At 42.9% G+C, this 26906-nt stretch overlaps 3 protein-coding genes across 5 annotated transcripts; 1 reads left to right on the forward strand and 2 right to left on the reverse strand.

Moving 5' to 3' along the window:
- Window positions 1-927: 927 nt before the first annotated feature.
- Window positions 928-9309, reverse strand: cdk13 (cyclin dependent kinase 13). Its single transcript, XM_010746511.3, has 14 exons — window positions 7206-9309; window positions 6282-6857; window positions 6033-6191; window positions 5804-5943; window positions 5528-5698; window positions 5238-5427; window positions 5089-5145; window positions 4881-4982; window positions 4715-4792; window positions 3975-4091; window positions 3753-3884; window positions 3468-3664; window positions 2435-2947; window positions 928-2355 (listed from the first exon to the last, which is right to left on the reverse strand). The coding sequence occupies exons 1-14, from the start codon at window positions 8372-8374 to the stop codon at window positions 1658-1660; spliced, it is 4299 nt and encodes a 1432-aa protein (XP_010744813.3). The 5' UTR covers window positions 8375-9309; the 3' UTR covers window positions 928-1657.
- Window positions 9310-13176: 3867 nt separating this feature from the next.
- Window positions 13177-20392, reverse strand: ralaa (v-ral simian leukemia viral oncogene homolog Aa (ras related)). Of its 3 annotated transcripts, XM_027274130.1 has the most exons (6): window positions 20164-20392; window positions 17579-17838; window positions 17289-17497; window positions 16971-17145; window positions 16746-16870; window positions 13177-16641 (listed from the first exon to the last, which is right to left on the reverse strand). In XM_027274130.1, the coding sequence occupies exons 2-5, from the start codon at window positions 17690-17692 to the stop codon at window positions 16748-16750; spliced, it is 621 nt and encodes a 206-aa protein (XP_027129931.1). In that variant the 5' UTR covers window positions 17693-17838; window positions 20164-20392; the 3' UTR covers window positions 13177-16641; window positions 16746-16747. The 3 variants fall into 3 exon arrangements, with proteins under 3 accessions (XP_027129931.1, XP_027129930.1, XP_027129929.1); XM_027274129.1 differs by having other exon boundaries at window positions 13177-16870; window positions 17579-17696; XM_027274128.1 differs by having other exon boundaries at window positions 13177-16870.
- Window positions 20393-20516: 124 nt separating this feature from the next.
- med1l (mediator complex subunit 1-like) lies at window positions 20517-26552 on the forward strand. Its single transcript, XM_019275506.2, has 17 exons — window positions 20517-20643; window positions 21190-21275; window positions 22283-22358; window positions 22439-22493; window positions 22638-22764; window positions 22850-22878; window positions 23037-23108; window positions 23190-23264; window positions 23908-23984; window positions 24062-24124; window positions 24266-24380; window positions 24498-24622; window positions 24721-24839; window positions 24940-25138; window positions 25231-25326; window positions 25466-25568; window positions 25690-26552. The coding sequence occupies exons 2-17, from the start codon at window positions 21192-21194 to the stop codon at window positions 26048-26050; spliced, it is 1776 nt and encodes a 591-aa protein (XP_019131051.2). The 5' UTR covers window positions 20517-20643; window positions 21190-21191; the 3' UTR covers window positions 26051-26552.
- The last annotated feature ends 354 nt before the right edge of the window (window positions 26553-26906 follow it).

A 26906-nucleotide genomic window follows, 5' to 3' on the forward strand; every position in this document is an offset into this window, starting at 1 on the left:
TGTTGTGGTGCCATTTCTAATCATAAAAAGGTCAAATTCTACTACAAAGAGCAACTGTTGCATCGAAAATTAAATAATTTAATTGAATGTATTATAAATTGCATCTTGAATTAACTCTTGGAAGATAAAGGAACGACTGGCAAAAGGTTTCTCTATGGCGTCACCATGAAGAACCGCCTAACGTCGCAACTCAGACCTGTGTATAGGAAAAGTAATTTAATTTGAACATGTCTTTGAAAAAAATGATTTATTTGAGGGTATTATCTTATTTGATAAAGGGTCAAAGGTCAAAAAGGTCGACTGACATCGAGGGATATTATCAAAGTTGGTATTAAGAGGGTGCATCTCTGATGATCAACAGTTTTCCATGAAGTTCAAAGCGTGAGTCCAGCTGTCGGAACATTTTCTTTCTTCCCGACAGTCGCGTTGCTCTGTATCTGTATTTGAGGTTATGTATTAGTTCCCTGAAACTTGCTATCTCCTTTGCCACGTTTGCACTGCTCAGACTCTTTATCAAATGAGACAAGGCAGTGTCTTTTTTTTATTATTCTGTAAATACAGCCAAAATGTCTTTCTGCATTATGACTCGCTTGAGGAGCTTCTAAGTGTCGAGGAGCAGCGAAATCAGCTGCGGTCCGTCAGTTTTGAGCGAGACTCTCCTACAGTCGCAGCACTGAACGTCAATCTGCCTCACAGACAGGCAGCATATTCATCATCGCCGATGTTTGACGTGACACTGCCATCCAGTGGTGCGATCCGCGAAGTCACCAACATCTACAGTGATTAAAACAGACGCTCGTGTGTTTGTTGTTGGCATTTCTTTAATAAACATTTGCCAAAAAAAGGAGGAGGGAGGGGGACAAAATCATTTTAGTACAAAAAAAAAAAAAAAAGACATTGTTTCCTTTTTGAACTCGGGTTATGTGATTTTTTTTTTTTGTTGTTGTTGCTTTCGCTCATGACCTACTGGCAAAAAGGCATGTGGAATTTAAAGTGAAAACAGCCTTTCTGCGTGATTTGCTGCAGTCGTCCAAGTGCTACCAGTCTCTCTGGAACTAACAGTCTTTGTTTTTTTTTACCTCATCGCTCCCTGTGCTGATACCTAAGCCATCAACCCATTCAACCGAGCCATCATTGTTTCAACATAATCATGGCCATTGAAAAAAAAACAAAAACACTACATTACTGGTCATATTCCTAATTGTGCAGATAAAGCACATCATCCATTTCCTTTCATTGCTAAAATAGTTTCCGCCTACTTCAGTCAGTAGTGCAAAACATTAATACTAGTTTGCTCTGGAGCAATTACAGACAGGCTAAAGGTAGAGGTTTTTAAAATTTTACCCGGCCTGATAAATGTACACACAAAAAAGGTAAAAGTTTAATTTAAAAGACAGCAGAATAGATTACAAAAAAATATGAAAATGGTATGAGCAAGAAAAGCTCCTCCGGTGTTATTCAGCTGTCCTTCTGCGACATACTCCACATTCCAGACTGAGGAGGAATACAATGCCTTACACAGATTTAAGTTATTACAAACTGAGTGTGCATCTCCAGATCCGTCTGGTCTGGCCTGAGACGCTTCAGGCTCCAAAGCTGAGTCCTCCGGCCTTTTGTCCATTGTCAAAACTTTTCAAGTTCACATTTCCAGTCTTTTTCAGAAAGGCAGGCCGCGTCCTCTGATTGTTGCTGTCGAGTTCACGTGTGGGACAAAACCGAGGGGTAGTGGTGGAGCCCCGACTTGGGAAGGGGAGCCCCAGGGTTGTCCTGGTGCCGGGATGGGTGGGGGAGGAGGTACACCATCCTTTCTAGCCATGGCGTGGTTGTACAGGTGGATCGCGCTGGGGTTAGGCTGTCCCTCCACAGGTAAGGGGCTGTGATTGTACTTGAAACGGTGGTCCTTGTCTCCAGTGAACACCATGCTGCTGGGTCCGGTGGCTCCGGGGCCTGGAGGGAAGGGGTCCGGGTGGGCCGGGGCCAGGACGCCCGCCGCAGACGACGAGCCGGCAGCCTGGCCTGGTCCGCTGAACACTTCTCTCAGAGCGTGAGGTGGCAGGCCTCCGCCTAACATGTGACCCATGTAGCCGTCCCCGAACCCTGCGGGGGTGAACGGCGGAGGAGGCGGGTGGCTGTAGTCTCCGCCGTAACCGGGCCCCTCTGCAGTGGGGAGAGGTGGGTAGTCTGGCTCTGGGGGTCTCCCTCCATCGCCTCCACCTGCAGATGCAATAGGGGGAGCGTGGCCAGTCTTGGGTTCGGGTGGTGGCTGGCGGTAGTCCAGGTCAGCATGTGGAGGTGGCTCTGGGGGCTCAGGCGGTCTCTGGTCTGGGGGCAGGATGGACACTCCAACTTCAGACACTGAAAGAAATCATGTACAAACTGTTATTTGATGCCAAGAATTCACTGACACAGGGTTCAAACCTTCTCAAAGGGTTACCTGGAGACACTGGGCTGGGCTCTGGAGGCTGTTTGACCTCTGGAGGTAGAAGCTGCGCCCCCGGTGCTCCTCCTGCGGGGTTGGTGCTCTCCGTCCCTTCCCCGCTGTCGCTCGTCTCCTGCCTCTGACCCTGCTGGGCCTGGAGGAGCTGAGCCAGCAGCATCGTCATGGCGGTCTGCGTCGCAGCTGCGGCCTCTCCTTCTGGGATACCCGACGGCGCAGACATGGGCGGCGAGGGAGGCTTGGGCATCGGGGGTGTGCGGGGCACTCCGGCGGGAGCAGCGGGCTGCGGAGGCTTGGCGGTTGTAGGTGCAGGAGGAGGGGGAGGAGGAGGCTCTGCTGGGTCGGTGGGAGCGAGGGCTTTGGAGAGCTGCTGTAATGTTTCCTGATTGACCTTTGTGCTCATGGACTGGACAAACTGGGCTGTGTTGACTGCGCTCTTGGGCTGGCCGAGGAAGTTGAGGAGCACCGCCAGCTGCTCCTGGGTTAACTGAGAGTTTGGACCCTTTGGGTCTGTAAGAAGACAGAAAAACAACATGAGCATGGAGGTTCACATGTGAGGTGACATCGTAAACTCGAGGTAGCTTTTTCTGGAGCTTTAGTTTAACATTTTTCCTCAGAACAGTCTTTAAAAGACATTTTAATGCTCATTCGTGGCATTTCATGTGAAACTGAAAGCTAGACCACAGGACGCGAGATGATTCATCACTAGAACAAGGTTTAAGAGAGTTGAGGGTGCTTCAGTGTGTCTCAAGATTTATGACCTTCAGAGACAGGAAAGACGCAGTAAGTGACGAAGTGAAAGAATGAGTTACATTCTGGATCAAACATGTCAACAAGCTTCAATGACCTCTAAAAACTGATATACAGTTGTTATAAATTTGAGAGTTTTTCCTGTTCCCAGCTTATCGAGTATGCAGAGTTCTTGGACGCATTACGGCGCTCGTCAAAGAAAATGTAATTCAAGGTTCATTACCAGTGACTGACAAGCTGATAATAACAGAGTACAAATACAGACAGTAGGTAAACTCACCCAGCAGCGCTGAAGCGGCTGCGTTCTGAGCTTTGATGCCTCCAGGAGCGGGGAAGCCCTGGGGAGTGTTGCTGCGGCTGTCGTCAAGGCCCAGCTCTTTCCGCGGCGCCTTGGGGGCCGCCAGCTCCTCCGGTATCTGCTTCTGTCGCCGGCGTTTCTTACTCCACAGCTCGTGACAGTCCTGCCACAGTGGTAGACTGCAGAGAGAGACGGAAACGGGTAAATGCTGAGAAAACATTAAGTACGCTGTACATCCATGTTGATGCAACACCAAGCAGGACGTACTCCGGTGGGGGCATCTTGTCTGGGTCCACGTCTTTGAGGAACTCGCTGCCTAGCGCTTGCTCGGCTGTGCAGCGTTTGCTGGGGTCCAAGTTTAACATGTGGTCGAACAGGTCCAGGGCGGACGGAGGGATGCTGGACAACAGAAACAGAAAAGATTTCAGTACAACGCACTGCGAGAAGGTCCAAACACTTTAATTCAATGAGAAATCTTATCAGACTTACAAAGCAAACTCCTCTCGTAACCGTCTCCTGTACTGTTTCTTTGGTTTCATGGTGTTGAAGAAGGGAAGTTTTATTACATCTGGCCAGACAGCAGGGCACGGGCTACCACATATTCGACTAAAAGAGAGAAGTTCATTTGTTTAAAGAAGAACAGCAACAATATCAGGCAACTGTGATTCCTTACACATCCCGAAATGACTTCTGACAACACCCTGGCACAGCTTGTTATCACATGTTCCTTCACTCGCGCTCCTCACGTACTGCCACCAATATTGCAAGTGAATAAATCAAGTGAGGACGGTAAAGTGACGCGCTTGTTTCTGTATGCCATACTAGCCGTACGAACTTTCAGGCACAGCAGAGGCGGCCTGCCTCCGCTGCATTAATCACCACCTTCACATTTCCTCTGACAAAGGCAGTGAAGACAAAAACATGTGAGGGCTGCGCAGCATCGTAGTCGATTTGGTCGATCGGTGGAAAGAATTAGTAATGCTTTGTCTTCCTGTTTTAGACGGCGGAAACGCCTCCCTCAGACGACGGCTCACCGTGTGGGAGTATGTCAAGAGTTCAGAACTCCTGCTGCAGCGATTAATCAACAAGTTGTCGAATATTTTGAGTTATGGGTCATTTTTTAAAGAAAGGTTTTCCCATCTTTGAGGATGTTATCTTGTGTTCTGGGGGGGCGATTCAGAACCAAATCTTTATTTCAGACATTTTTGACTGATTTAACCTCGACTTACCTGATAAGCTCTAACTGGGCGAGCTCCTGATTAGCTTGAAAAATTGGTTTCTTCGTGAACAGTTCTCCAAGAATGCATCTGATGGACAAAACACGACTCATCATTAAACAAAGATTGATACAGACGGGGTAGATAATAAAGTTACACACCGTAAATTGACTCTTACCCGCAGCTCCACACATCAATAGCTGGCGTGTACCTCTCTTCTCCCAGAAGTAACTCTGGGGGACGGTACCATAGTGTAATCACTTTATTGGTGTACGGACGACTGAAAGGGAGAACAAAAAGACAAAAGGGTATGTTTGATAGCATTATCTCACACGGGCGGAGATAAACAAGTGTGGCGCGTATCTGCAAAGAACAACAGGGCTCACCTCTCTTCGGAGTTATACAGCCGAGCGAGACCGAAGTCCGCGAGCTTTATTTGACCTCTGATGACGAGGGGACAAAGAGAATAAATCAGATGAAGTCGGGAAAATTTGTGTGGCTGTAATAAAACAACTGTTCATACGGAGTGACTCACTTGTTATTGAGCAGAATGTTCGAACACTTGATGTCTCTGTGCAGGAAGTTCTTCTTGTGGCAGTAATCCAGGCCTTCCAGCAACTGTCGCATGAAAGACTTAATGTGGCTCTCGTTGAAGTGGACCAGGCCGGACTCGAGCAAACCCATCAGGTCGTGGTCCATGTATTCAAATACAAGATAGAAAGCACCTGAGGGAGAGAGAAGAAGAATTTTAGTCATCATAAAAGATCACGTATCAAACAAACTGACGTCGTGTGGCTGGATCGTTGGTGTAAAAACCCAACGTACCTTTATCATTCTTGAAATCCAGAGCATCTTCCTTGTCGGTGACGATCTCCTTCATGTTTATGATGCTCTTGTGGTTGAGTTGTCGCAAAATCTTAATCTCTCTGATGGCTGTGATTGGGAAGCCCTCTTTTTCATTGTCCAGCCGAACCTTTTTCAAAGCCACCATTTCAGCTGAAAGAGAAAGAAAGATTATTTCAGAGTTTCATTCCCAACAGAACTTCACACTTTTCTTGACTGATAAGGAGTCATGAATGAACGTGCATCATGAACACTCACCAGTGTCTTTGTCTTTAGCTTTGTACACCTGGCCGTAGGTGCCCTCCCCTGTGATCCCAATGATCTCAAACTTGTCCACGCAGCGTTTGCCCCAGTCGATCTCAGTTTCCTTGATCTCGCCGTATCTCGGGCCACAGATTCTGGGAATTACATAAACACATTTCAGTGAATACACAGCAAACGACAGCAGGAGGAAAGACGATGCGGTGCTAAATGCGCGGCGACATACTTGGGTCTTCTGCGAAGCGTTTGGGATTTTTTGTCCTCGGGCGGGCTGTGCGGGGAAGGCATGCCACCAGGAAGTTCAGGGGGAAGAGGCAAGTCGGTAAGAAGCTGGCGTGCCTTTCTCTCTGACTTCTTCTTCCCTGAGAGTGAGCCGTCCTTCAAGCTGATGAAGGAAAAAAAGTCTTAAGTGTTAGTGTGAGTAAGTATTTACAGTTAATTATAAAAAGGTGCATACAGATTCTGGGCAAGTTACCTTTCTCCTTTGTCCATGTGCTCAAGAACTGTTTGGGGTAACTGTAGGGATGATGATAACTGTAGGGTTGAGATGAGTGGACCAGTGGCTCGTTCCTTGTCCTTGCTCTGTCCAGATGCTGGTGCTTTCCTTTTATCTCGATGTATGGAGTCATCTTTCCCCTTTGCATCTCTGTCCCTGCTAGTTTGATGCTCAGTGGTCCTCTTGGAGGACTTGTCAGACGGGGATTGAGGCTGGCTCGACGTAGGAGTTCTCGGACCTTTCTCTGGTTGTGGTGGAGAGGGAGGGCGGCCCTTCCTGATTGAGTGATTGGACTTGGGGCTGGGCTGGGGAGCAGCTGAGGAACCCTTGGTTGGTGTGGATGTGTTGCTGGAGTTCTTGGCCTTGGCAGCGGCCTCTGCGGCTTTCGCCTTTTTCTGCTTGCTGAGTTCGGCGGCGAGGCTGGTTTTAAAGGTGAGCGTGCTCGGGGAGAGGCTAGAGGGGCGACTGCGGGAGCGCGAGTGGCGGTGGCGGCTGCGGGAGCGCGAATGCCTTGAGGATGAATATGGACTTCTGCTACGTGACCGAGCAGATCGCCTGGAAAGAAAGTGAGACCTTTTTAGATTTTTCTGTCAGCAACCCAAACTTCATGTACGGCTTTAGTTACATAAGAAATCTCTGAATCTGAAGAATGCTGCTCCACATAGGAAGAAGTTACTACATGCAGCCTTCAAATTGCACAATGTCACATGCAGTCTGGTCACATGCTTTTGGAAACACGCCAGCAAATAACGAAGGAAAACATCGATAAATAAAAAGAAAGGTTACAACTTTGTCCTTGTTTTGGATGCATGATTATCACAAACTTTGGTACCCAGGTTTGTGTTTATAAAAGCCAAAATTCACACCTACACCTTTCCCATTAGCTGCTTTCTAAGAACTCACCTGACATCTGGACTTGGGCTCAGGGACTTCCTGTACGGACTCCTTGACCTCCTGCGGTTCCCGTACGGACTCGACACAAACTCTCCTTGTTCGTACGGGCTGTGTCGGCCGTAACTCGGGGACCTGCGCCAGTTCGCCGGGCTCGTCGGGGACCTCTTCCTTTTGTTGCTGGAGTACGAACTGGGCGACTTCGGCATACCGTACGCCCCGTACACGTCTGCGTCCCGACTGTAATACGTGGAACTGGGAGAGGGTCTTTTGCTCCCGTACGTTGGACTTCTTCTAGATATTAGCTGGTTATAACCACCGGGAGACTGGTAGCTATATGAATACGACGTCCCATAGGGACTTTCTGCTTTGAAACCAGGACTTCTCCTGTATGCCCTGAGGTCTTCGCGGTCATCTCTGTAAGATTGCGGAGCGTCTCTGTACGCAGACGGAGGCTCTTTCTCGGATCTTGTTTTACTCCTGTGCCTTTTCGAATCCCGCTTGTCCGCCGGTTGCGAGGACTGAGACGTGGACGTCCTCTTGCCGTTCTTGTCGTTGCTCCTTGTAGTGTCTCTGTGATTTTTAGAGCCACTTAGGCTACCTCCGCTCCTCGCTTTCGAGGAGTCTCTCTCGCGGCTCTGACGCTGCTGCTGCTCCTTCCTCCTCGCCGGCTCCTTCTCTTGCTTGCTCCTCTCCGATGGTCCTCTTGTTTGTTCCTCCTTGCCGACGACGCACACTCCCTCCCGGTCTCTTGGGTGACTTCTCTCTCTCGGGGATGCTGGTCCGTTGTAGTCACCCAAGTCGACTGAGTCGCTGAGCCGGTCCACCGAGAGCCTGCTGTCAGCGTGGGGGTCAAGTTTGGGAGAGGGGCTCCCAGAAAACCTCTCAGACTGGGAGCTCACGTCATCATACTCCACCAATGTCCGAAGTTCAGCCTCTTTTTCAAAGTTGCTTCTTCTCTCACCATCAGGGCCCCCTGTTGTACCGGCATGCCACAAGTCTCTATCCTTGGCCTGCCTGCGTTTCTTCCTCTTGGACACCGACGACCGGCTCTTGTCGCGGTGCCTCTCCCGCTGAGCAGCACCGCTCCCCGGCTTACCCCGCCGGTCCTGCCGGTTAGCATTCCTCTGCGCGGAGGGGCTCCGACCCCGACCGTCGCGAAGCACCTCCGAGTTAGGCATTTATCCAACAAAACAAACCCCCCCCCAAAAAAGAAAAAACACCTTTTATCACTATTTAACTTATATAAATGTCTCTTCTTGCTGTGCCGTGGAACAAAACATTGGGGCTAGCTGTGTGTGTGTGTGTGTGTGTGTGTGACGGCTAATTAGCCAGCTAGCTCAGCTCATTTCACAAAAAAGTGATAAATTCATGACACCCGGTGCCAACAGCTTTCATTTATATAAACTCCACGATGTCACGTTTGGTTACAGAGCTGGTCGGTACTCAACCATTGTGCTGGTAGTCGGTGTTTAGCCTCCAGCTAGCCTCCGATAGCTCCTTAGCACCAGGCCGCCACAAAAAAACAAAAAGGCGCCGCTGCTTCTACCTCCTCTGTCCCTCCTGAAATGTAGCAGCCGATGCTGGCATGTGAATCCATCAACCGGATAGTGTCAAAGTGTTGAAACTCCGTCTCCCTCTCGCAAACTTCGTGTCGCCCTCCATCGCGCTCAACAAGGAAGTAGCACGCCGCTAGCCTAGCCTAGCCTAGCCTAGCTTAGCCTAGCCTAGCCTAGCTAGCGCGTTAGCCACTTTCTTCTCTCCTCGCCGAGTCAAGAGTCCAAACATACAATAAAACAAACAACAAAAAAGCTGTTTCCAAGAAAAAAAAACACACAATCCGCTGCTGCCGCCGCCGCTTCACGCGTATCCTTCCCGGCTTCCTTGCTCCTTTTACCGCATGGTTCACTTCCCCCCCCCCCTCCTCCTTTAAAAAAACAAAAACAAAAAAAAAAAGTGTCAAAGCGCCGAGAAAATGTCTCAGCAATTCCTTCAATTTATTTCAAAATGTTGTAACTTTGTTCGCAGTGTGGCTGCTGGCTGGCTGGTTTCTTTAGGGGCCCAGCACACACACACACACACTCAGAGCTTTCAAACTACAGGCCCTGTGCGTCCGGTGAGAACCAATGAGACGCGTGTGCGTCATCCAGCTCAGCGGTGACGTCACCGCCGAAGGGAAACCCCTACCTTCAAAATATTCATATATATAATATATATTATATATATATTATATATATATATATATAATTATATTATATATATATTAATAATAAGAAGTGACCATGATGCAAATAATAATAGTTTGTAATAGATTGGTGGGATAAGATAAGATAAGATAAGATAAGATAAGATAATACTTTATTTATCCCACAACGGCGAAAAAATAGTCAAGGAGGGAAAACACAAGTGTACATATTTACAAGAAGTACTAAAGTAGAATGTGCTAAAACAAGTACTAAGGTAGAACATAAACTTCAAAAAAACAACAACAAAAAAACAAAACAAAAAACAAAAACAAACAAGAACAAAAAATAGCAATGGACAAAAAAGAAAATAGCAATGGTTGACATGAACAAGAGACTACAACATGGATGAATAAAGTATATCTAATCTAAGATATGCTATATAAGAGTAGAAAAGGCAAAAAAAAAACAACACAATAAACAGACAGAAATATCTATATAATAATAATATTATTGCAAGAGTAGTGACCATAATATAAATTATATTACACAAGTAAGTGACCATGATATAAATAATATTACAAAAGAAAGTGACCATGATGCAAATAATAATAATGTATTAATTTTGTTAGGGAATATTTCACATCCATGAATGTAAATTTCAAGATTAGATTAGATTGGTGGGATGAATAAAGTATATCTAATCTAATCTAGATTAGATATGCTATATAAGAGTAGAAAAGGCAAAAAAACAACAAAAAAAACACAATAAACAGACAGAAATATCTATAACCTACAATAAACACAGACAAGTACTGAGGATAAAAGTGGCATGATATATAAAAAGAGTATTGTAATGTAAAGTGACCATAGTGTAAGAAATATTGAAAAGAAAGTGACCATAATATAAATAATAATATTATTTGCAAGAGTAGTGACCATAATATAAATAATATTACAAAAGTGACCATGATATAAATAATAATATAACAATAATATAATAATATAATTTCATAAATTAAGAAATAAGATCAATCACCATCGTTTAAGCTATTTTTGATTGAGGTCTCTTAAGTTAATTATTTAAAAAAAAAATGTCTATGTATAATGAATATTCATGCAGATATTTTCAACCAATAACCTGTCACAACAGTTATAACTAGAACTTTATTTATATGTAAGATTACAAAGTCTGTCACATCTTTTTGCTTTTCCCCCTTGAGTCTTTTTATACTATCACGTAACTATGCTGGTGCTATGTTACTATTGTACAATGTGAACTAGGATGACTGAATTCCTAATTTGTTTGTTTGTTCTTTCAATAAAGTTTGGGGAAAAAAATCAAAATATAACACAAAATAAAATTAAAATTAAAAAAATCAACCAGGGCTTATGCAAAAAAATGAAATTATGAAGGGCATGTTAAATCATCTGAAAACGGACTTTTAAGATATTAATTTAGTTCATAAACAACATAAAGTATGGCTGCTGACATGAGGTGATAGACAGACAGATGGTGCAGTGGCAAGATGATGGTAGTGTTATTGTTATATAATAACAGTATATAATAATAATAATAATAATAACAGTATATAACAGGGGTCTTCAGCTGGGGGTCCGCCAATTTTTGTCATAATAATTTGTGAGAATTAAAAAATATAACTGATAAATGATATATGATACTAACACAGCATGACCAGCAGCTACAGTGAGACAGCAGTTCTTTGTTGTGAAATGAAAAGAACATAAATCAATAACTTAACTTAACGCTCATTATAGGTTGATGAAGGGAAGCAGAATGGATAAACTTGGCACAGTTAATAAGGTGAAATAAAAGTGAATATAGTAAATATAAAAGTTATTATAGGCCAGGCTTAAAATGTGACACATTTAAAAATAAATAAATAAATAAATAAATAACATATGGGGGTCCCTGTTCTGTTTGTCTCTCATCAAGGGGTCCTCGGGCTGAACCCTGGTGTTTAATTCTACTACTACTACTACTACTACTACTAATAATAATAATAACAACAATAGAACAATAATATATCTATTAGAGATACACATAGAAATGTGTTGTATATTCAGCCTTTACATAACTGCAATATATAGCATGTACACATGTATAAATGTGTATATAAACACAATAGATGATATGATATATAATATATAATAAGTGCACAATAAATACTTGACTATATATGTATACAGAATGTGCAAATAGATAAGAATATTGTATAAATATGATGTATAATAACAGACTTTTAAGACATTAATTTAATTCATCATGTACATAAAGTATGGCTGCTGACATGAGGTGGAAGCTTCAGGTTTCTACACCAGCTTTTATTATCTCCAAAATACCCATAAATATGTTTTATATTAAAGCTCTGCTCGTGTTATCAATTATAAACTGATTTCAGCTGAGTTAAAAGTACATTATGAGTACGTTTCCACCTTTATAAAACACACAGCAGCTGCCACGCGTCCACGTCTGTACTGTGGTTAATCAATACTTCCTCTTCCTCCTCCATGACATTGGCGTATAACCACGTGGAAGGTCACATATGCAGCACGAAGAATCAGTGTGATTGTGTTAGCAGAGATAAGCCGTCTGTGTTTGCACACACACTTCACGAGAACAGTAATGTGAAGTCATAAAATGATTAATCACAAACTGCCTGCTTAAAAAGGTTAATAATGGTATAAAAGTCTTTAAACTCTCAGTTTCAAGAGCACCGCTTGGCTTGCTCGGTGGAGCGTTCACCCCATGTGCAGAGGCCCAGCCCAGGGTTCGAAGCTGAATATCAGTCCTCCCACTCGCTTTAGCTGCTACTATCCAGTAAAGGTTCATAAAATATCTCTCAGTTTCATGTTTATATGACGACATCCATCATGAACAACTCCTCTCACCTCCTGCATTAGACTGTTGGAGGCCTTAACCAACTCCTTCAACAACAGACTGCTGCTCCCACCATGTAAGAAGGAGCTCTACCACTTCATCCCAGCAGCTGTGAGACTTTTTAACACCAGCACGACTTCATATCTTTCTTATATACAAGTTATTTCTTATCCACCTTGTGTACACAAGCTGCTGTGACAGGTGGATTTCCCTGTTGTGGGATCATTAAAGTCTATCTTATCTCAATAATTCAGTGCAGTTTAAGTCAGACTAAAAATGTGACAAAGGTGAGGCAAAGTCACAAGATAATCAATCGAAAACTGCCTGAAAAGGGTTAATAATAGTATAAAAGTCTTTAAATTAAAATAAAATAGTTTTATGTTTATATGATGTAGAACTTAAACAGGGCTCCCCAGACTTTAATGATCCCACCATTAAAGTCTATCTTACATTTCAGTGCAGACTAACTCTGTCTCTAAACGTAACAAAGGAGCCACAAAGGACGCAAGGTCATGAGAAAATTAATTAAAAACTGCCTGGATAGAGTAACTAAAGTCTTTAAATTCTCTGTTTCATGTTTATATGTTTATATGATGACATGAATAACTCCTCTCACCCCTTAAACTGATACTCCCACCATGTAAGAAGAAGCTCTACCACAGGTCCTTCTGTCAGACTCTTCAACTTTTCTACATATTTCTTATTTATGAGTCATTTCTGGCGTTGAGACAAGTGAATTTCCCCGGGCGTGGGATCATTGAAGTCTTTCTTATCTTGCAAAAATCGTAAGAAAAACATGCAAACCCGAAGAGGAAACTTTCACTTTTTTTTACAATCAGAGTGTAACAACCCAAGACATGAAGCTTCACACAAAGAACATCTCGATACATTTGGAAAATATTATTAGTAATATCCACTTTATTTGCCATTTCCAAATAACTCACAAAAAAATGAAATGAAATGTAAGCTTCACCTCTTGCATTCACAGACAGATAGGCTACATTAGTGGTTATGTTCGAAAAGAAGTAAACATGAAGGAAACATTTAATTGATGGCATACATACAACCAATCAAAGACAGCGATATCTAGTTTCTTTTTTTTTTAATCCAAGGGCGTTTATATAAAAAGGCAAAACAAGTTATCTGAATACCCAGTAGGACAGTTTTCTCATAGCGTTCACACAAATATCTTGTTTTAGTATCACCCCTTAAATCCTGCTGAAAATATCTGGGCCATAAAGTCTATTAAACTATACATGAAGACGACGAAAAGAAGAAGTAGAATAATTATGAAGATGCTTCAGAAACAAGAATCAGACTGTGTTAAGCCAATGTTAAGAGTAAGCAAGCACTATGGTGGTTTGTTTTAAGTATCCAAGCTTCTGCAATCCTCAGCTATGAAGACACACGTAGTTAATGTAATGGCTATAAGCTAAAGGAAGGTAACGCCACGACAGGCTGTGATTCCTACACTACACGTCAGTCTCTGCGCCCGTCACTTGGACTTTCAGCTGTGTTTTCAATCATGCTGTGGTGTACTGGAGGTTAGCCCTTAGAACATATGAACCCAAACTGCTCTCCGAATGTTCTGACGCCGCGGCATCGTGACGATTTGGGTTCAAGTCCGCCTCACGTTATCGTCTCTCACTCCCGTCTTTTAAAACTCTCCAACTCTCTTACTGTGTGCTTTTTTCAAGTTAACAAGAAATACCACGGACGTCCCCCCTCTTGCGTTGCGGCCGTTTCGTACGACAAACAAAGCCTGTGATTCAAGCCAGGGATTCTTTAGTGTTCGTGTTATTAACTCGGGGAATCAATGAGAAAGCTTTTTGAAATATAAAACGCTTCACAATCGTTGAATGACGTTGGGTTTTCTTAATGACCTGTGGTCAAATCTCTAAGCAGCATTCAAGCTTAAATGCTTCTGCTGCACTCAAGTCTTATTAGAAAGTAGTTCAGACACTGATGACGTTTTGGATCGGTTCCAAGTTTCTCTTTGCAATTGCAACATTTTTGCATAGACTCCAGTGTTGGGCACCCGATTGGTTGAGGAAATCCTTTAATGTAAATGCTGAGCGTTTGCTGTCAGCACACATTTACTCTTCTGTTCCTGACTTAGTCCGCATTCAGACAGGATCAGGCACTCTGGGGAATTGTTACAGGGTTGTCCGGCGGTGTGCAGGGGTTCTGTCTATTTGTGCTGAATGTAACCGCTGTGAAACAATCAGGAAACAACTTTATTTCGCTGATTAAATCGGCTTTATCGAAGCCGACGCTCCCTCACTCTCATTCACTGTCTGTGTCTTTCAACAAATGCAACCACACTCAGACCAAAAGAAACTTCTTTGTGTCGCTATTTCACAGCATAAACTGCGAGCCAGACACAGATTCAGAAGTTCGGTACATAAAATAAACAACAGGTAGATTATCAGAGTTAAGTGCATGAATCCACCTGGATAGTCTCATGGATAGAGACATTTCAGGCTGAATGTGGAGTGTTTTCCCGATCCGAGTGTCTGATTGGCAGCAGCATTAGGTCGGGATGCATTTTTTTTTCTTCTTTCCACCCTGCAGCCCACACCGTCGCAGCCAAAATGCACCACCGTCACTCAGATGAGTGGAAAAACCTGCGTTTTCGCCGCAGTGCCAGATCCTGTCTGAATGTGCCCTTTAAACTGGTGGTGGTCAGACTTCAGAAACAAAAAGGGAATAAATTAAGTTATTTTAAATAAGTTAGAAGTGTTGTGGTTATAAAAATATAAAATAAAAAGAGGCTCAGTCACGAAGGGAAATCAAGAGAACGGAGGGGGCAGATTTCACAGTGTGTTTTGGTCTATAATCATACGATAGCGTTCGTCATTTTGCCAATTCTTTACACTGCTTCACAATCAAATAAACATGTCAGGGATTCCAGTTCGGTGTTACTCCAGCTGTACAAACACCAGGTAGCCTCACGCGAAAGGTAAACAAAGCAGGAAGTCAGCGACCTCTAAACTTTGCGCGCCGTTGGCGTTCTAAGATTACAGGCAAACAGGAGGGAGGGGGGATTATTCACATTCGCAATGGACAGAGAGGCAACAGTGATGCACTGTACATAATTTACTTAATCCCTCGTAATGCCCCCGTCAGTTTTGATGCTCACTATGGCGAGTTGTCACTTCTGTCAATAAGTGGGCACTTGTTTGTACTAGCTAGCGTTTTTCTTTGGTGACTGAGAGCGACCTTTTTTTGGGATAGGTACCACCTCACTTCGATCAAGCCTGCGTTCATATTACGTCTTAAAATTCCTCCGTTAATTTAACCTCACTTAAATACAATGAAGTTGTTTTGTTTTTTAAATACGAGGGAAACACAAGGTTTGTGATTAAAAGTCGGAGCCGGGAAAAGTTAAAATTGGCAAAATATATCTTTACATGGCTGGAAGCTATTTATGTCATCGACTTGACGATGCGTTCAAGAGAGTATGTAAAGGATGTAGTGTTACGGAATCGCCTTTTATCAGAGCACCAGGGATTCCTTTATCGCAAAACAAATCAAATAAAAAAATCAAATAAAAAAAAAACAGGCAATGAAAGTCATTAGCCGAGCGAGGTAAAAACTTCTGAAATGTTAGAGCTGACAAAAGTTCAAGTGTTGTAAAATCCCTCACAGATTTAAGAGTAATGATCAATGTCATGTGTGCGTTTGAGGAGACTCAACAAAGTGACGCGAAGAAGAAGAAGAAGGGGGGAGAAACATTAGTGCGCTCATCTTACACTGGTTGATGTGACAGAGGAGGACGAGAAAAGAAAAGCTTGACTTCACAGGTGTATAACGAGTGTTCGTGACCAGAAATCGCGTAGTAAAATTGACAAATAGGAATGGCATCGAATTTCTCGGCTGTGGCTTCGTTCACGCGACAATCTTTCGGCTAAAATGCTTACGTAGGTTCACCAGTGCAATGTACATTTCCTCTTCGGTGGCACTTGATGAATTCTGGGTTGACACTTGGACTTTCATTTCCCCCTCCCACGCTCCAGTTACATCCTCCCCCCCCAGTTTAAACCTTGGCTCCGACACCTTCGTTTTTTTGTTTTGATTTTTTCTACGTTTTTGAAACTGCACAGTTGTCTGAATAATATTATACACATCAAACTTTACAATGAAAGGTTTTCGTAACATTTCAGGGCTCAGCCTCTTTGTCAAGCTTAGGCCTAAATTAAAAACACCATCCATTTATTACACTCTGTAAATGTGGTCAGAGTAAGAGAGAGAGAGAGAGAGAGTACATAAATTATTTTGGAGTGTCAGCACATAAAAAGTTAGAGCTATAAATGGTGTATGGAGTGCCACCTTACTACTCCCTGACGCACGGTCAGATGTCCTGTTAGCCAGGAACAGAAAGTCATGGTCAGGTATGGGCACAAAATAAATGCAAAAGTCTGAGAAATGTGTATGTACATAAGCAGCCGTCCTGCTCTCTCTTACCACTATAAAATACAGCATCTCTCTCTAATTCTCTTGGCCAGACTTTTGCTTTTCTTCTTCCCGTTCTTCTCTTTGCTGTCCTCCATTTTTCTCGCCCGGATCTCTCTCATTAGGTCGAAGAACACCTGTGAGAAAACACACACAAAGAAGCGAGAGTCGCGTATCTCTGTTTGCTCAGTATCTGCGGGGTAAACTTGTTTGGCCTATCTCGAGCATGTCGAGTACCTTGTCAACGTTGGCACGGGTTTTGGCAGAAGTCTCCACGTAGCACACGCCCCACTGCTCGGCGCGGGCCTTCGCCTCGTCCGCGCTCACCTGCCGTCGGTCGTCCAGGTCCGACTTGTTACCGACCAGGAGGAAGGGCACGTTCTCGTCCTCCTTCACTCGCAGGATCTGCTCTCTGTAAGACAGGAAATGTCACGCGGTGAGCAAACTACTGCTTAGTATTTGCAGCCTTGATATAAAGTGACCGAGGCGCAGAAGGAAAACGCCCAGTAGTCACCGTCATTAAACTCTTAATGTCTCATTGAATTGCTACTGGACCTGAAGTCTACTGTCGCTGCGAATGATTCCAGTTCTGTGATCGAAAAGACACAGAGGAAACCCTCGCCGCTGCGGAAGTAGTTGTCCCGTATGGCCGCGTAGTCCTCTTGCCCGGCTGTGTCGAGGATGTCGATCTGGACCTCCTCTCCGTCCAGCACCACTTTCTTCCTGTAGCTGTCCGCCTTGGTGGGCTCGTAGTCTTCGACAAACTGCGAGGGGGACAGAAACAAGTAAAAAAGTCGTCCGACAAGGAGAGTGTTCCCGACCACGACAGATTTGACTCGACTCACCTCATCATACATGAACTGGAGAGTGAGCGCTGACTTCCCGACTCCTCCGCTCCCCACCATAATCACTTTGTGAAGGGCTAGAGAGTTCTGCCCTTTTGGCTTAGCAGCTGCCATGGCTCTGTGTGTGCCAACCCAAAAAAAAAAAAAAAGAAGAGAGGGGGAAGGAAATTCAAGGTGAGGGCGAGGGATTGTGAAATGAAGACCGTAAAAAAATCAGTCAGAGGATTCCAGCTGCGACGAAAAGGGCCGAATGATAAATCCTGAGGAGAGAGAAAAAAAAAGAGAGGAGACGTTTCATCATCATTTCCGAGGCTGGATTGCGAAGCCGTCGCCGTGTCTGTTAAATAAAACAAGGAGAAATTGCACTACAAACGCAGTGCAGAGATCATTCCCTCTACCTTGTTATTACAGCTATATAAAACGTGGTAATGACCGCTGGCACTGGATTGATGCATTAGAAACTGCTTAATAATCAGTATTTTTCTTTATCACCGCTCCCTGCAGCTATCAGACCGCGGAAAGATTACATTTCCCGTCATGAAGTTGTTGTGAACACTGCTCCTTTGTAAGTTTTTCTTCACATGAGTCGCAGAAAGAGATTTGCTGGCGTTTCCCCTACTCGTGCGCTTCATTATTTAGATATCTGACCCGAAAGGTCAATTACTGCATATGGATTACAGCAAAAATCGAGAGCGACCTTTGCGAACGCGGTGTCGTTTTGCAGCCGACTTTCACTTTCAGATAAGTTTCCAACCTTGCGAGGGGGGGAAAATACCGCTCGAGGCAGTGATCGATGACAAACGTGTAAGCAGAGTACGACGCGACAACAAACAGTAGGCAAATACCGAACGAAGCCGAGAGAGAGAGAGAGCGGACCTGTGGAAAGCATCGAGCAGGGAACATCTGGCGGGATATTTTCCTAAACTTTTGACAGGAGGAGTGGATCAAAATCTGACACATGCCGAAGAGATTTAGTGCTCAGTCACTTTCCCATGCTAGACTAAGACTATGGGAATACCATGACGTCTTCAAGTGTGTGTGTGTTAGTGCCGTTTCCTATCGTAGACCCGCACAAATCTCTTGGGATCGGAGATAAAGATGGGAACGCAGCCAATAGGTCATTACACAAATTAACAAAAGGGGACTGTGCACTTAAAAGTCGATGTTAGGATTTAGTACCGAAGGAAGGAAACGTCCTTTTACCTTAACCACATGCATAGGAAGGAAACACATCCATTAAATACTTACTGTTCATCAATATCTCTCTCAGATATGAGTTTTCATTCAGAAGCTAATTTAATTCACAGCTTATTCTCATGTGCAGAGGTCAGTTTACTATCAAATTTAAGGGGGGGTATCATATATTATTACCTTCTCTGTGAAATGTTACAAAAGATATTTAAAAGCATGTTCATATTGTTGTTTTTATATCGCTATTATTGCTATCGTCATTATAAACATATACATATGTATCTCTGTTCTTTATAACTTCAGTTTCAACTCTAGGCGGAGGCTTTACATGTATATACTTTTGTACAATACATTTTATCTACTATTGCTATTTTTATACCTTATTATTGATATCTTATCTTTATATTTTTATTCTTATGTTGTCTATCGTCACTGTGTGTAATGGTAATTTCCCAGCATGGGATAAATAAAGTCTGTCTATCCCCTCATGTCAGCAGCCATACTTTCAAGGATTCAAGGATTCAAGGAGTTTTATTTGTCATTACAACACATGTAAACATGGGATGAAAATGTATATAAAACTCCTATAATAGAAATACTTTATATAGATATATAGATATATAGATAGATAGATCCTCATGTCAGCAGCCATACTTTGTTGTTTATGAACTAAATTAATATCTTAAGTCAGTTTTCAGATGATTTCCTTCATAATTTCTTCATTTTTCTGCATAAACCCTGGTTGATTTTGTTTATTTTTTTCAATCTATCTATAAATAAGCCTCTCCCTGCACTTTACATGATGTTATCCGTCATTTCTAACCGTGCAGTAGATAAATAAACATAATATAACACTCATATGTGTCTACATTATGAGTGAGGGCAGGTTAGAGCACTAAGCAAACAGCAAACCTGCAGGTTTGCACGGTGACCTCAGCATTAAGGTGTAACTGTAATTAGATGTGTCATCATCAATAACACAGGCACGACAGTCATACGATGACAAGGAGCTGGTTTCACCTCATGATTACGACAATAACACGCATTAAAACACAAACACACACACAGATAATTAACTTAACAGCAAGTTATCTGCAGGTTAATGAGCTAACGAGGCTAACAAACCAAAACATGTTTTAACGTCAGCTAACGTCGCTTATTAACGCACATGATTCTTTATAAGAACAAATAAAAACAAATAAAGGTATCGGCTTGAATATTAACGTGTAAAATGTCGGATAAAGGCAGCAACAGATGTTCGGGTCGATCCTCCCTTTACAAACTCAGCAGCTTTCTGCCCGAGCTAAGCTAAGCTAAGCTAAGCTAAGCTAAGCTAAGGTGGCCGCTAACGGCTAAAAATAAAAATAAAAATAAAATAAAATAAATCACCTCACCTGTGAAGGGACAGCAGTGTTCACCTTGTACACGACGTTTTTTCTTTTTTTACCGACCGGTTTTCTTTCTGGTAGCTAAAACAAAACGTGTAAAAATAATAATAAATAAAAAAATAGCTCGTTAGCTCATGGCTAACTCCAGAGAGACTCGGCTGGGCGGCTGTCAGCGGCAGACTGACGTCCTGTCTGCCCGGCTGCACGTCCTGTCTGTGGGCTTGGCTCCGGCTGACAACGCCCGCCTAGACCCAGCCCGCCTGGAGAGAGAACCAGACAAAACACACACACTGACTTTAAAACATGAATATAAACATATACACTTATAAATATGACTCATAGATTATTCTTATGCGTTGTTTTGCTTAAAAAAAATACAGATTAAATTCAGTGTATTAAACAAGGTAATTGATTAATTAAGCATAAATGCTGACACGTTTGCTCAGGAGCAGACTCAGAGGAGGAAATTAGACTTTGAGGAGCCAGGTAATGCAGATTTACTGTTTTGTTTTTTTTGTAATATTATATGTTTAAATCCGAACATACAAATAATTATAACTGCAAATATCAGAATCAGAAATACTTTATTATTATTAAACTGTTTTTGTTACAGCAGCTCACAAACGGTGAGACAGAAAACAAAACTTTAACACTATATATATACACATGTAGAAATAACAGTTAAATAAAACCAGTGACAGTAAAATGTGTACTAAGTGTTACTGTGAGGCACAGATCACCTTGTTTTTCAGCTTTTAACTGCACTTTAAACTATATTTAATAAATATTTTACCCATATTTAACTGCTTTTAACTTTTAACTGCACTTTAAACTATATTTAATAAATATTTTACCCTTATTTTTCTCCTATTGTGTTGTGTCCTTTGTTTTCTTACTGTAGTGTGTAAAGGGGGACGGCATGGCATGTGTTTTTGCTTGCAAATGACAATAAGTCTCTTGAATCTTGAATAAAAATTGTCTGAAACTAATTTAACTGTCATTTTTTTTGCTCCCTTGTTTTTATGCTTTTAGTGATGAAGTCCATAATCTCTGACCTGCACTCCAAATTTGCAGAGAAGACCTGGAATGAGACGTTTCAGCTCGTCCGAAGATGCATGGTAAACATAAATCCCAGTAAACGCTACCTCTGCTCATCTGTCTCCATCCAGTTTGGCTTCCCCCTTTTTATACCACAGTGCAAATCACCTAAAATTCATTTGAACATCTGACTCATATGCAAATAAAAAGTGATTATAGCTCAGATAAAAGTCATCAGACTCATCACCGGGGTGGCTTTTTCTAACATGATGATGTGCTGCAGATCAGGAAGCAGTGTGGTGATGCACTGAGAATGAGATCATCCATCCTGGAACACATGAGTCTTTGTTGTCGCATCAGCAGTCTGTGCATTCACGGTGATTTAAAAGTCACTTCAGCTTGCTTGATTGTTTTCTTTCTAGTATGTTTAACACTCTCTTGTATGGCAAGGCTGCTACGTCCTGACAGACCTTTTTTATGCTCGGTTCTTTTGGAAGATGTGCCACTTTGCAGATGTGTATCACGCCTTTAGGTTTAAGGGTCCAAATGCGCAGAGCTTTATAGATACAGATGTCTTTTGCACTCAATAAAAAAAGACTACAAAGTGCTCCTAAAGTGTGTTTTGTACTGCTATACTAACTTGTATGCCGAGGCCATGAGAGGGTGTGTTAGTTTTCTTTTAGATTTGTGATGGGTGGAGCAGCGGGGTAGCTAAGACTTTTGGATTAATACAAAGTGGAGCTTGGCAGTGGTCACTCGCTGGAGTCTGGTAAAGGAACTTGGTGGTCTGAAACGATGTGTGGTCCAAACAGGATATCTCAGCTGGGGGCTAAGTTGGACAATTTCCTGCCAGCAGTAATGCCAAAGAGGACTAGACGTCTTTTTAAAAAATGACAATGTTACAGTTACACACTGTTTTTTCAAGAACATACCCATCCCAAAGTGCAAAGCATACAAATGTGATGTTGTCATGCAGTTTGTGTGTTGCGGGATGGGCCGGGAGGAGGACAAAGTAGTGTTTACACAGCGATGTCACACAACTGGTTCATTGTTGTTTCTTTTTCTTCTTCCCTTTGTCCCCTGATAGGACAAATCCAGAGATGAGTCCAAACCCTGTGAGCCACTGGTTAGATCACTGGAAATGCTCCAGGAAGTGTTTAATGGTAAACAAACTATTAACTGATAATTCTGTGTGTATTTTAGAACATGTTTCACTTTAAACACAAGTCTCTGTTTGTTTCAGTGTCCTCTATGAATACCATGAAGTCTCGTCTGGAAATGATTGCCAAACAACAAGGGTAGAGTTCTTCTTCCCCTGTCATTTGTGACACCGTACTCTACCTTTTTTATCTGTCTTCCAGCTTCCTCGTTATAAAGCTTAATTCCTTCTTGTGATATAACATGTTGGCACAACTTATCTTCCACGTTCCACTCTTATCTAGAATGGGCTTTCACATCACTGAGGCCACGTGCTACCTGACGGCAGATTTGTTCTACCTGGAGGTGGTGTTGCTGCCCTGTGGCGGTGTAGAGGAAGTTAAAGTGGCCCCACATGGAGGAGCCCCTGTTGTAAGTGGACTGCACTGTTCCCATCTCTCTCCCCTCTTTTTTTTTTTTTTTTTACTCACGCTAATAAAATCAAATTGTCTTGCAGCCAAGCGAGTCCCTTCTTCAGCTGCTGAGGTAAGCAATGGTAAATTTAAAATGTCGACGTTTCCCTTGCAACCCGGCAGCTCTGTTATCTCTTAAACCGTAGAAGATGAAGATGACAGAGCTGTTGAAATGATTACCAAGAAGATAAATAGTTTTAGCTGCTGATTGTACTGTTTTATTTGGCGCAGGTCTAAACATTTTGCTGAGTTCTCAGCGAAGTTGGCAGGCCTCTTCACCCAGTACAACATCCCTGGAGACAAGTTAAGTATACTTTAATCTTTCCTCTTTAAAGTTTGGGCTTCTTGTAGTCACTGGCTCTGTCTTTTTTTTGTTTGTTTCAGTGAAATCAAATTAAAACTGTTTGCATCTCTACAATGCATCGGGAAAGACTTGCAGGAAATATCACATCTGCCGAGGTAAGTGACACGAAAACATGAATGCTAGTCCAATAATTAATGGCTTAGTTGATTTATCAATCAAAAGTTTTTAATCAGCATCTCTAATCCAGTTTTTCTGCCTCAACTGAGGACTTGTTTTTTTATGACAGTAAATAGGCAAATACATCAGATTTTAACTCCCCTCCTTTTGGATAAAATGGCAATTTAAAGGTCCAGTGTGCAGAATTTACTGGCTTCTAGTATATAGGTGCAGTAGTGACTTGCAACCCCCTCGTATCACCCTTTCCCTTCTAGCATAAGGGGGAAAATATGGTGGCGGCAAAGCCCTATCTAGGCCCTGTGTTTAGTTTGTCCACTGTAGAACATGGCTGACTTTGTGAAAAAGGACCCGTGGCATCTGGAGATATAAACGACTAATTCTAGAGTAACAAAAACATCATTCTTATTTTCAGGTGATACATTAATGAAAACATAGTTCTGCATATTTTGTTCCATTCGTGCCACATTCTGTAAAGAGAGCCCCTTCAATCTTACACACCGAAGATCAAGATCCCAGAGTTTAAACGCAACAACCGAGGATATCGTGAGATTAATCAATACTTAAAATAACTGTTTGTTTGCATCCCAAAAGACAAATTAAATCAGCTGTTTCTGCTTTCAGGGAGCCAAAGGACTCTGACCCCCAAGTGGACATGATTAACAATGGCAGGGTCGGGTGTCTGATAGCTGGAAAGGAAGGTGCATGACACCAAGAAGCTAAAACATACTTCATGAATACATCCTTCCTTCACTTAATATTTGATTTATCATTCCAGATTGCCCCCTGACTATCCAGTTCTATATCGGTCCAACTGATGGAATAAAGACCTCAGATTTGCGTAAGATGTCAAAGCCGCCAAACTTTGAGATTTGGTCTGGTGGTGAACTTAAATCATTTCCTACTAGACTAATTAAACCAGTGTTTGGATTAAAACTTGAGTTGTAGCTTCTCCTGAAAAAGCTCTTGTTGTTGTTTGAAGAAATACCAGACGCAGTCGTCCAGGCAGCCCAGGTGACCATCGGCGTCAGCGACGTGACTCACAAGCTTCAGATGGCATCTGTGATCCCACAGCCTGCACAGCTGGATCCGCAGGGGTAACGTGTCGCTATTCAGTCTCTCACTCGACAGGATGCTGTTTCGTTTCACATCCCACAGTGGATGTGGATGTCAGTGCCAGAGGTGTTAAATAAAATGTAGTGAAACTGTGGCAGTTATCCCGCGTTCCTGCCGCTGAGCGAGGTGCAGCATGAGGCGCTGCTGGCCTGTTTTCTCCTCAAACTGCAGCCACCAGTACCATTGATGGCGTCTTTTGTCAACAAGTTGGGCGAAATTACAGGTTGGGCAACTTTTCACTATAAATATTGGATGAAATCTAATGGTCAAGCATCACCCTATCACATGCTCTCTTGTTCTCCCTCCTGTGATATTTCCTAGATGTGACCATACCAGATGTTGACCTGCAGTGGGCACCCTTACCTAAGCTTCTGATGAGACGTTCAAGTGCAAACAGCCACGAGGAGACGATAGATGGGCAAGATGATGTTTTCACAGCTGTAAGTATGTTTAACACAAGGTTCATTTCAAGCTAATTTATTATGCAAAGCCTCAGATGTGCTGTATGACGTAATAGGAATCCGTACTTCCTCTGTCCAGCCTCTTCCTGGTGGTGTGATGCACAGTTATGTTCTCCCCGGAGCTGCATGGGAGGTGCCTGCCCAGAGAGCTGCTTTAGTGGACAGTATTCCCTTCACCCACCCTGCCCACGTCCCGGCCCTGCTGGAGCTGCTGCGTCATCAGTGTGCCATTAACACCCTGCTGACGAGCTGTATGACGTCCGAGCGTGCCAGAACAGGTAGGGCATCGCAAAATGGGGCACGACAACGACTGTGCATGAAAAGTTACGACAGTCATTTGATGCTTTTTATTGGTGGATTATGCTATCAGGTTTGGTTTGTGACGCGCACTTCGAAGTCCTTCCGGAGTCTGACACCAGCTTTTCTGTGACCTTCCACCGACCTGACACTGACTCCCTCGCTGTCTGTGAGCGTTTACTACACTACACTATCTTTTTTTAATTGAGGTTTAAGTATTACTGATCATTGCATTGATTGTACTTCTTAGGATGTAAATGTTTACACAAATGCAAACTTGTATGACTTATTGGCTCTTTTTGCCACAGTGCTGGTGGACGTATCCGATTCTCATCAGATCAACTGCATTTTGTTCGGAGCAGGAACAGAGGATCGCTCTTGGGATGAACACCTTTCCACTGTTATGATGAGGTATGTTGAACTTATATCTACCACTTCCTTCTCTACAGTTTCAGCCAGAGGATACGATCAACATTTTGGATCACGATTACATCGATGAATAAAGATCTAAATGTCTAATCCTGTGTCTCAGGTGCATGTCCCTTCCCATGACCTTGAGGACATTACACAGCAAGCTAGAGGAGATCAGCGCCGCCCCACGTTCACCCCACCGTCCGGCCACCACAGAGGCCGAAAATGAGCACCTCTCGCCTCCCTCGAGCAATGCCGTGACCGACAACAGCAGCGTCTTGACCACGTTCTCCCAGAGTGCATCCGCACCAGAGGGTGACTTGAGTGTTTCTGGTTCCGCCTGCTATGCCATGTCTGTAGCCAAATCTGAACTCCTTCCTGAAATAAACACAAGTCCTGCTGCTAACCTTTATCCATTCACTCCTGTGGGTGTGTTTCCACACTGGATGACCAGTAACGGCCAACTGTCAGAGCTGATGTGAAACTGTATGAACCTTTTACATGCAGTGTCTTTTAAAATGTGTATTTTTATTATAGAACTGAATAAATGTTTTGGTTTTGCAACTGTTTTATACACATACAATCAGAATTATTATGAAACATACTATTTTTAGGTCCATTTTGTGTATGATCACATCCATCTCATGCCGAAAGCTGTTTCATACTATGCATTCCAGTGTGGCAGAGATTGCCGGCTGTAAAGGGTTGAGGTTTGGCATTTGACCTCTCTCAGACAGCCAAGGGCCCAAGTTGATTGGTACCATGTGAGCCAATCAAACACTGTTAAAGTACATGATGCATTCTTGATGGCTTGTATGCATAAAGTTAAGATCAACACACACCACACATTAAAATAAGAAATAGCTCAGCTGCGTGCATAAAAAAATATCAAGGGCAGGGCTTGATTGTGTTTAAAATAATATGTCATGTTTTAAAAATATGTCATGACTTTTTTGAAACGGCATAATTGTACAATAAAGAAATGGCAGTTTGAGTTAAATGCCTCTGTGGAATGGAAACTCTCAATATATCCCGTCATAGGAAATTAGCAGCATTCTTTAGGACCTTTTGTGAACACTACATAGACCCAAATTAGCATGTTATCCTCAGTAGATCTATAGTCTGTGTGCATTTAGAAGGGAATTTCCACATGTATCTAGAATATTAAGTCAACTGTCAGCAGCAGACAACTGTTTTTGTCCGGTGCCTTTACTTGTAGATATCCAATGACCTGTACGACTGCTATTCATAGTAACATACCGACATGTGTGGTTAAACCATTCTCTTCTTTCAGAGGCTCTATATCCTCTGAATATTTAAGAGATTATGTGTCCTCGC

Source organism: Larimichthys crocea, chromosome XXIII (genome assembly GCF_000972845.2).
Source record: "Larimichthys crocea isolate SSNF chromosome XXIII, L_crocea_2.0, whole genome shotgun sequence".
In the NCBI taxonomy this organism is placed as follows: Eukaryota; Metazoa; Chordata; class Actinopteri; family Sciaenidae; genus Larimichthys; species Larimichthys crocea.